Below are 9,512 nucleotides of genomic sequence, written 5' to 3' on the forward strand. Positions count from 1 at the left end.
TCACGTGCATTCATGCAGCTGCTCAAAAAGAGGTTGTCCAGGCCGGGCTGGTTCACCAGCTGCAAACAGCGAGCCACACGGGACCATTTTCATTTCCCAAAAGTACGAATTGCAAGAATAAAGTTTCTTTTCTCGTGTCGCCAGTGACATCCATGAGGTGGTTTCATCTGCATAAGGTGGGACTTTTGGGAAATAAAGACAGAGGAAAGGACTGGGCTTTGGGGGATGGGGGATGGAGCCCCCCATTTTTGATGTCCTGATACGGAGGACACGGGCTGCGCAGCCCCAAGACTGAAACGGGCTCTCATGCAGGAGTCGTTGCCAAGTCCCGAGGTTGCCAAGTCCCACTTGGCTGGCAGTGCTGCCAAGCGGTGTCCAACCTGCCCCAGAAGACAGGCCGCGTGAACCCGCGCGCCTGCACCTGCAGCCCGAGAGGAGACCGCGTCTTCGTTCCCTAACAAGGCGGCAAAACTCTTGCAAAGAACAACATGAGATTTTTGTAGATGAGAATCAGCCTGTTTTGCACCAACTTGAAGGCGATGCACACAATCTCCATCCCGACGATGATGTAGATGGAGAAGAACAGGAAGAAGTGGGGGTGTTCCAGAACGATGTCCCCAAACCCGATGGTGGTCAGCGTGACGAAGCAGAAGTAGAAGGCGCTCTCGAAGTCCAGGTGCTTCTCCCAGATGGGCAGGATGGCGGCGGCGCAGGAAATGTAGGCGAACACCAGGAGGGCGATGACCGGCAGGGGCACGTCCAGCCGCTCCACCTGCCGGCCCACCTCGTCCAGGTTGCTGATGACCGAGCGCGACAGTCTCCCCAGCAGCAGCTCGGGGCACGAGTTGCTCCTCTCCACGCCGCGCGCGGGCGCCTGCAGGGTGTGCTGCTGCTCCTGAGCCAGGAGTCTCTCAAACAGCTCGCAGTTGTGGCTGGAGGCCGGGGGACACAGGTCCGCTTTGGGGCCCGGGAGCTCTTGGGCGTGGATGACGATCCTCGGGAGCGTGTCTTCCGCGGGCTTGACCTCGGGTCGCCTCCGCTGGAGAAGACGGGGCCGCCACGCGGAGAGGCGAGGGCCCCGCAGGCAGAGTTGGCGCAAGCGATGGTAGGACTTGGACAGGACGGTGGCCAGGACGTCGCCGGTGTCCGTGAGCACCAGGAACATGAGGGGGATGCCGAAGAGCGCGTAGAGCATGCACAGGTACTTGCCGAGCTTGGTCACCGGGTAGATGTGGCCGTACCCTGAGAAAGAGGGGAGCCCGGGTTGCTGTCCGGCCCTCGTCCGCCCAAAGCGCTTTACAGACACCTGCTGCCACCTCCCCGCCCGTGCGTGTGCAATGCCGGGGACAGCGCCGCCTGCAGACATTCACCCACTCGCTGGGGTGAGTGCGCCCTGGTGCCAGGAGCAGGGGCTGGAGTCCGGCTTCTCTTTGAGCGTGGAGCTGTCAGGACATGGGGGAAATTCTGCACCCCTCTGGGTTCTTCTGAGACGGGGCAAATGAACATCAGACAGAACCATCAGGAAAAACCATCTGGTCACATACACGTGGGGACATCAGTGTGTCTGTGCATACATGCCTGGCTGTGCATTGTAAAGTAAAATGGGGTGAACCAGCAGTTTGGATCCTGTACTAAGGGACTTGGGGCATCAAGAAAAGAGGGGGTGTCATATGAGAGATATATATATATGTGTGTATATATATATATATATATATAGAGAGAGAGAGAGAGAGAGAGAGAGAGAGATATGAACGGGATGCCTTCATCTTCATTCTAAGGGTAAAGGGTAGTTTCTTAGATAGTGAAGACGTGTTCCCTGAGATTATTTCCTCAACTGGGAATAAGCAAAAGAATTAGGAGAAAGACAAGAGCTTCTCCTTGGCCTCCAGGGCCTTGAATGATCTTAGTTCCAGATAATGAGGCCCACTCTGGACGTCTTGGGAAAAGGCCCTCTGACTCCTTTTAGGGACCCCTGTTGAGGAGTCAACTCATGTTCAGATCTTTTTTTTAATATTTATTTATTTATGCATACAAGAACTGGGGTACAGGCCAGAGTTGTGGAGGGTAAAAGGATTCACCAGAGACAGAGTGGGGAACAGAATAGGCAGATCTACTGAAATACACTGCTGAGGGGAGCAGCAGGTGAGACAGGAGAGGTCTGCTGTACCATGTGGGTAGCTCCTGGGTGGGGGATCGAACTCGTGCTGCAGAGGCTGTGGACAGCTTCATAGGTTGCGTCTTAACCCCTTGCACCACCAGGGAGGCCCTCACGTTCAGATCTTTGACTCAGAATGTTCCTGGGGACAAGCATGCACTTAGGAGTGAACTGACTGCCTTGTCTTCTCTGGCGGCTACGTCTGAGCATCGGTGGGTGTGAGGGTGGGCGGCTCCCATAGGGGCAGGGTGAGTGCAGGTGAGGGGTGTGGACGGCTTTGCAGTCTTGCTCACCACTGCCTTCAACCTCCAGGGAGACACCTGGTTTTAAGAAGACACCGTTGTCCTCCCTGGGATGTCTGGGCTTCTCAATTTATTTGTTTCTACAAAATAAGCAATTGTTATATGCCAGTGGTGTGCACAACATTGCACACAGTATCAGGACCAATAGAAAGATGGAGGATGAATAAGTTGCAGTTGCTGCCCTGGGAACCTTACGCGACTTAGTGGATTAGGTAAATATGTTCCTACATCGTAGCGCGGTGGTTAGTACCCAGTACCTAGAATCTTACTGATCTCAGTTCAAATCCCAGCTCTGCCACTTAGAAAATTATTTGACAGCTCCCATCTTTGGGTTTCTTAATTGTCACATGGGAATGCCAGTCTTTGTGCACTGATCAGCTGGAGGAATGACGTGAGCCCAGTGGGCCACTGGTGAATGTTGGTGTTCCTGCCCTTGGAACTAATAGTAGCTGCCTTTGAGCACTCACTGGGGGCCAAGTAGCAACCAGCTTTCATAGGCAGGTATGGGTGTCACCATTGACAGATGGGGAAACAGAGGCTTATAGAAATGAAGCAACCTGGCCAAGAGCACCCATATGCTCTTGACTCCCACAGTGGAGCTGGGAGACCAACCCCAGCCATCAGCGCCCAAGTCTGTGCTCTCATCTCCACTGGGACAGGAGCACCCAGGGGAGCAGAACCCTCCAATCAGCCAGAACAGGTCAGCCAAGCAAAGGGAGGAGTGGTTGTGGTCCCCACGCTCTTCAGGAGTCCCATCTTGCTGTTCCCCCACCAGTGTCGACAGAGGGGCAGGAGCAGAGACTTTAAACTTGAGGCACACGGGCGACTGGGTACTTCTGCCATGGGAGAACTCAGTGACTTCCATGCACCATGGGAAAAGCTTTTGCATTTAATGCCTGCATTTAATTTTTTATGTCATAAAACATGATTAATACAGAAAAACCCAGCCCAATTATGTAAATTAAGTTGGAGGCAATTCCTAAGCTGGCTAAGCCCCAGCCTCCTCCAGGCTGCAGCTCCCTGTGGGCTGCTGGCCTGCAGGCACAGGTGGGCCTGCCGGGACCCCTCCTGGTGCCTGTGGTTGGATGGTGGGGGCGTGTCACCTCTGTCTACGCCGGGGACACGGTGAGCAAAGTATGGGATCCGAGCTGGCAAGTTTCTGGTCGAGTGGGGGAGGCAGGCCTGAATCACATCTGTAACTACTTGGGGGTCAGTAACAGGGAGTGAAAGAGCAGCCTCCATCCTGGACTCACCTTCACGGAGCACCTGCTTTATGTCAGGCACTTATGGGCGGGGCTCACTGGGAACAGGCTGAGGGTGCCCCCGGGAGCGCCTACTAAGAGGAAGCAGGACCTTGAGCCCAGTCCCTCTTCCATCCAGCAGGTGCGGCCAGGACCCCGTAGGCCTGTGCGTGGCCTCAGAGCACTGGGTTCGGTCTGTGGGCAGGACTGGTGGAGGGTGAGGGCGCCGATTGCCCCTTCCCATCTCTGTTCTCTGAAGCTGTCCAGCAGCTGGGGCCTTGCTCAGGGAGCGGAACAACAGCCCTGTCTTCGGGACAGCCTCTCGTCCAGGCTTCGGGAAAGCTCAGAGCCACTGAGGAAATGGGAGGCAGGATCTGCGAGAGGGGGCAGCAGAGGTGGGCATGCACAAGATGACCGACTGCCCGGGGTGCCCAGGACAGGGGGTCTCTCAGAACACGGGACTTTTGGCACTAAGACCCTGGCAGTCCTGGGCACAAAGGACAGTTGGGTGCTGTAGCCAGGGAGGGGGACTTCTCTGGACAGGGAGGATGGGCGAGCAGCACGCTGGAACCTCTTCCGGCGAGGCAGGGACTCAGAGAGGCCCAGCCGGGAAGTCCCGGAGGCATCCAGTCCTGGGGTTTCAGCAGCTTCCTGGTCCCCACAGAGCCATCAGCCCTTTGGAATGTCAGCAGCAGCCATGGGGAGCCACAGACGGGGTACCCTATTTTCCAGATATTACATAAGCCCCCAGTTTTTGTGGCTCCCCTAGAAAAGTCAGGAGAGGATCCCCAGTGGAAACCCCTTAGCCTCCAGGACGGGGTTCCAGGGTCAGATATTTTACTTAAAGAAAATAGTGTCCTATTTCTTACAGGATTTCTAGAGTAAAGTATGATTTGGAGTCAAAATTCCCTGGAGAGCAAACACCCTAATTCTGGCAACCACTGTGACTGCCACATTTAGTGGATTAGGAACAGGAAAGCTGGGTGAGCTGGCCAGGCCCACACGGCCCACACAGGGGTATGCACGTCCCTCCTCCCCCCAAAAAAACCTTCCCCTAGGCACATGCTCAGGCCGAGCTCTCCTTGACAAAGGTGGGCTAAGTGGGTTATAAAAGAAGGCTTTGAGGCTGCCTCAGGGTGGGATCTGTTTACAATCCAGAAAATCCTCCACATTCCAGAAAATGCATCAAGGAAGCCAGTCTCTGGGCGCACTCAGCACCTACAAATGTACTAACTGTCTCAATTACTGCATGCTGAAAAGCATAATGGAAAAATCATCTCGTCTCTAATAATGCATTCATATATTCCAGTACAGCCAGTTCACCCCACTTGGCCTGAGAGTATTTAAAAGCCCATGCACTTTACTTCCTCATCCGATGGGGCCCACCCAATTGAAAACGGCTGGGGGTGAACCAACCTCACCGCTGCCAGGTGTCCCTTTCTCAGCATCAAGGTCAGACGCATTTCCGGCGCCCTGGCGGGGAGCAGCAATACCTGCAGGATCTACGAACACTGTTACGGAAGGACCTTCCCCCAGCACCCTCTTCCAATGGTAATTACTGGACAACATGATGTCCTAATTGCCTTGCGCAAAGGTAGGAGTATTGCTTTCTTGGGATTTAAACTAAGCTAATGCATTTCCATTAGGCCAGTCCAGATTCCCATTAGAATCTGAAAGACCCGGGCCCCATCCCCAGACATTCTGACTTGATTGGTGTGGGGTAGGGTCCAGGCGTGGTCACTTATACAAGACATCCTGGTGATGCTAATGTGCAGCCAGGGCTGAGGATTCCTGCAACAGGTCAGGGCCTCTCAAACATGAGCGTGCAGCAGAACCACCTGGAGAACTTGTTCGAGCACAGATGGCTGGGCCACCTGCAGGCTTCTGACGAGCAGATCTGGAATGGAGTCTAAGAATTTATTCACATTCTGGGGCCTCCCTGCTGGTGCAGGGGTTAAAGACACAGCGCTATCAAGCTGTGGCAGCCACTGCAGCATGAGTTCCATCCCAGGCCAGGCAGGAAGCTGACCCACATGGCACTGCAGACCTCTCCTGTCTCACCCGCTGCTCCCCTCAGCAGCGTATTTCAGTAGATCTGCCTGTTCTGCTCCCCACTGTCTCTGGTGAATCCTCTCAACTCCCCCACACCTCACCTCAATCCTCTCAACTCCCCCACACCTCACCCCAGTTCTTGTATGCATAAATAAATAAATCTTTTTTAAAAAATTCATCTGCATTCTAACCAGTTCTTGGTGGTGCTCAGGCTACAGGCCTGGAGGCCACACTTCGAGAAGCATTGCTGTAGATCAGTTGTTCCAGACGGGGACAATTTTGTCCCCCAAGGGACATTGCCAATGTCTGGAGACAATTTTCGCTGTCACAACTGCTGAGGACATTAGGGCAAGAGGTGGGTGCATCCAGCGCATGGAGCCTTCATCTTCCAGACCCCCACCCCGATCACCAGGTCCCTGCCCAGCCTACCCTTGGACTTGGACTTACCCACGGTGCTGAACACTGTGCAGCAGAAAAAGAGCGAGCTCAGGAAGGACCAGTCAGCAGACCTGCTAAACCACTGGGGCTTCACCGTCTTCAGCAGCTCCCCAAGATCCTGTTTCCTGTCTTCCTCAACTCAAGAAAGAAAGGACCAGAGTGAGGGAGAGGATTCGCCCTTCAAGAAATTTCCCAGGTGCAGGGGCATCTCCCCCAGGACCAGAAGACTGCCCCCCCAACCTTGTGGCCCAATCAACACCAAACCCGGCTTCTGGAGTCCTGCTGTTAAATATCCTGGCAGCTTAGGTCCTGCTCGCACACCACAGAGATTAGGAAGCCAAACGACCTTGTGAGAAGAGCACCCAAGGGAGAAGCCCTCAGGGACTCAGCTCAAACTCAGCCTGTGCAGCCTCCGGGGTCTTTTTGAACTTCCTAAGCTTCCCCCTGAGTTTTCATCTCCCAAAGGGGTGCGCTAACTTTTACCCTGTCTCACAGGGTGTTCAAGAACAGAAAGCGAAAGGCTTTTAGAAAATGCAAGCTGTTATGTGGAGCAATTAGTTCCCTCCTGGAGGTCATTAAGCCTGACGGATTTTGGTGATTTGGGATCTGTGAGTACTGGAAGCCTTGGATTCTAAATCACCCTCCCCAGGGCCAGGAGAACACTCAGAGCCCTGGTGTCCCAAGGAGTTTCCCAAGTGGCTCTGTTGACTTGGGCTACTGGGCTTTGGGAACCCCGAAACCTCCAGCCACAGTCTAGTTCAGAAAATCCTCCGAGGAGGTGCCCTGCCTGAACACAGCAGGCATTTATGTCTCATTTAAATGGGCATCAGACACCTGCATGCTAGACCCAACTCTGACCCTGACGAGTTCCTGCAGCCCTGGCCAAGAGGCTTCTTTTTCTGAGTCTCAGTTTCCCCATCAGGGAGGAGGACCTAGTGAAAAGCTCTGACTCTGGAGCCCACAGGCCTATGGGCAAATCCCTAGCTTGTGTTCTAGTTTGTGACCTCCGGCAAGTTGCTAAATTCCTGGTGTCTCAGGCCTAATCGGGAAAAGAGGAATCATTCATACCCACCTCCTGATGATGTGGGCAAGGAGCCTCTGAGGGAAGAGCCTGGCATGTGTGTTCTACACCAGCTCTGGGTGCTTCTGGGGTGACCAGGTTTGGGGAGCCCTGCACTTGCTGACCGTCTGGGCTCTGTGATGCTCACTCGCTGCATCCACCAGCAGTAGGCATGTGTGCTCCGGCATGGATTCAGAAAAGGCAGTAAGACCCTCTATGGAGGGGCACCCCTGACCAGCCTCCAGTCAGCCAGCACCACAGGGACCCACTCCACGAACTGGTGGGTCCTGTGGCGCAGTAGGGGTGGGAGCGCCCTGATCAGCTTGGCTGAGGACCCTTCATTGCAGGAGAGGGACCCTGTTCTTTTGACTTTTAGAGACTGTTTCCCTCGTCTTTTATTTATTTGCTCCTGTTGTTTCTCTTTCTCTGTTGAATACATCTTTGCAAGCTTTGGAGAATGGAGCAGAGTAGAAATAAATGAGTAAATGTAAGTGAAATGCAATAAGGACCTAAGGGTCTCGTGCCTTCCAACCAGCTTCCTGTCCATCCCCTCATTTGCTTTCCACAGGGTCCCTGAGATTGGCTGGCCTGAGATTGCGGGTCCTGCAGACTGAGATCCAGAGAGGGTCAGGGCCCCGACTCACACAGCAAGGCAGGGTTGCAACCTGGACACCGGAGCCAGGTCCCCAACTTCTCACAGCCCCACCCTGAGCGCTTTGACAGAAAATGTCATTTTAAACAGGAAATGGGAAGACAGGGGAGCAGGCTGCTCTCTTGGGGGGGCCCAAGCCCACTTTGATTTTTGCTTGAATTCTAGTTCTCATTAACTGATTCATGGGGTGTGGCTGGCATTGTTCTGAGGACCAGCCTAGAGGCCCACAGCTGTGAGTCTGGTCACCCACTCACCCCATCCCACCCCACCTCACCAAGTCTCCAGCCGTCCATCCCCCAGGGCCTGCTGGGCTGGGTGCGGCTGGCAGCAGGGGCGACGGCAGGGAGAGGATCTGCCAGGGCGCCCCCTCAGGGGCCGGTGCTCTCCTGCGTTCTTCACAACAACTGTGAGGGCTTTTCTTTCCCCCATTTTACAGACGAGAAAACTGAGGTTCAGAGAGAAGTCACCTGCCTCAGGTTGCCCAGACACTGGAAGGATCCAAGCTGACGACTCCCAGACCCAGCGGCCTGCCCAGCTGCCCTCTGCTCTCTGAGATGCCCCCGCCCCAGGAGAAAAGGCCCCTTCTGCCCAGGTGAGCCCCCTACCTGTTCTGTTGCATTTCAAGATGCTGCAGAGGTTCTTCAAGAAGCCTTCAAACTCCAGGTCATCTGTGCTCGGGTCCCGGCCACCCTCGATGGCTGAAAAAAGAGCGGCGCCCACCAGCGCGTAGGTCACCAGGGAGCAGAGGAAGCAGAGGCGCGGGAAGAGCTTTCCCAGAGCCTCCTGGCAGCACCTCTGGGCCCGGGGCCTTCCCGCAGCCTCCATCCTCTTCTGAGCGCTGGACCCAAAGAGCTGCTGGAAGAGGCAGAAACACGGAGGGCGGGCGGGGGGAGTGCCCAAGGATGGCCAGGCGCCAGCCCTAAGTGGATGGTGCACGCTTCCCCAAGGACTGGGAAGCCGACCTCTCATCGCGTTCAGTTCAGTTGAATTACTCAGATGGCGCCCCCACCAGCGCCCCAAATTGCTATTGATCCACTGGGCGACTTGCACCCAGCAGCCTGGCTAGCTGCGAGCTGCGCCACGGGGCTCTGGGGGGACCGTGTGGTCGTTGCTTGTGCTTTGTTTGGCCTCCCCCTGGCAAAGCTGCACTTTTGGCTTTCAGGTGCCAAATCTGAGTTTTGGCTTTAGACACAATTGTCCTTCCTGGGGGTGTCTGTGGTACCTGGTCTCCTGGACAGGCAGTGACAAGGCTAAGCAGCATGGTCAGAGCACTACAGTTTACACAGGGACTTTCTCCAGTGTGGATCTAATTACTGGCCACTTAATGTGCTGGCTGGTAGCACGCCCACCCCAGTCCCAGCCTCCTGGTGGCCAGGCCAGAAGTATTTGCCCCTGGCTTGGCCACGTGACTCACTCTAGCTAAGCAGGTGTTGGCAAAGTCGTTGTAAACCCTGGTTTAAAATGTGCACCTGCAGCTGGGTGTGCCCCTGGGCACCCCGGTCACAGCCTTCAGAAGAACATGCCCCAAGTGCAGGCATGGAGCTATGTACAAATTCAGATGCCCCTTTCCTGAAGGGGCATCTGAATTTGTATAGCTTCTAGGAGGAGTATA

At 55.0% G+C, this 9,512-nt stretch overlaps 1 protein-coding gene across 1 annotated transcript; it reads right to left on the bottom strand.

Moving 5' to 3' along the window:
• Nucleotides 1-454: 454 nt before the first annotated feature.
• Nucleotides 455-8,725, bottom strand: KCNK18 (potassium two pore domain channel subfamily K member 18). The gene is made up of 3 exons (XM_037496952.1): nt 8,506-8,725; nt 6,198-6,326; nt 455-1,242 (listed from the first exon to the last, which is right to left on the bottom strand). Exons 1-3 carry the CDS (start codon nt 8,723-8,725, stop codon nt 455-457), a joined length of 1,137 nt encoding a protein of 378 aa, XP_037352849.1.
• Between the last annotated feature and the right edge of the window lie 787 nt (nt 8,726-9,512).

This window comes from Talpa occidentalis, unplaced genomic scaffold (assembly GCF_014898055.3).
Source record: "Talpa occidentalis isolate TD23 unplaced genomic scaffold, MPIMG_talOcc4v2.1 talOcc4.8, whole genome shotgun sequence".
Lineage (NCBI taxonomy): Eukaryota > Metazoa > Chordata > Mammalia > Eulipotyphla > Talpidae > Talpa > Talpa occidentalis.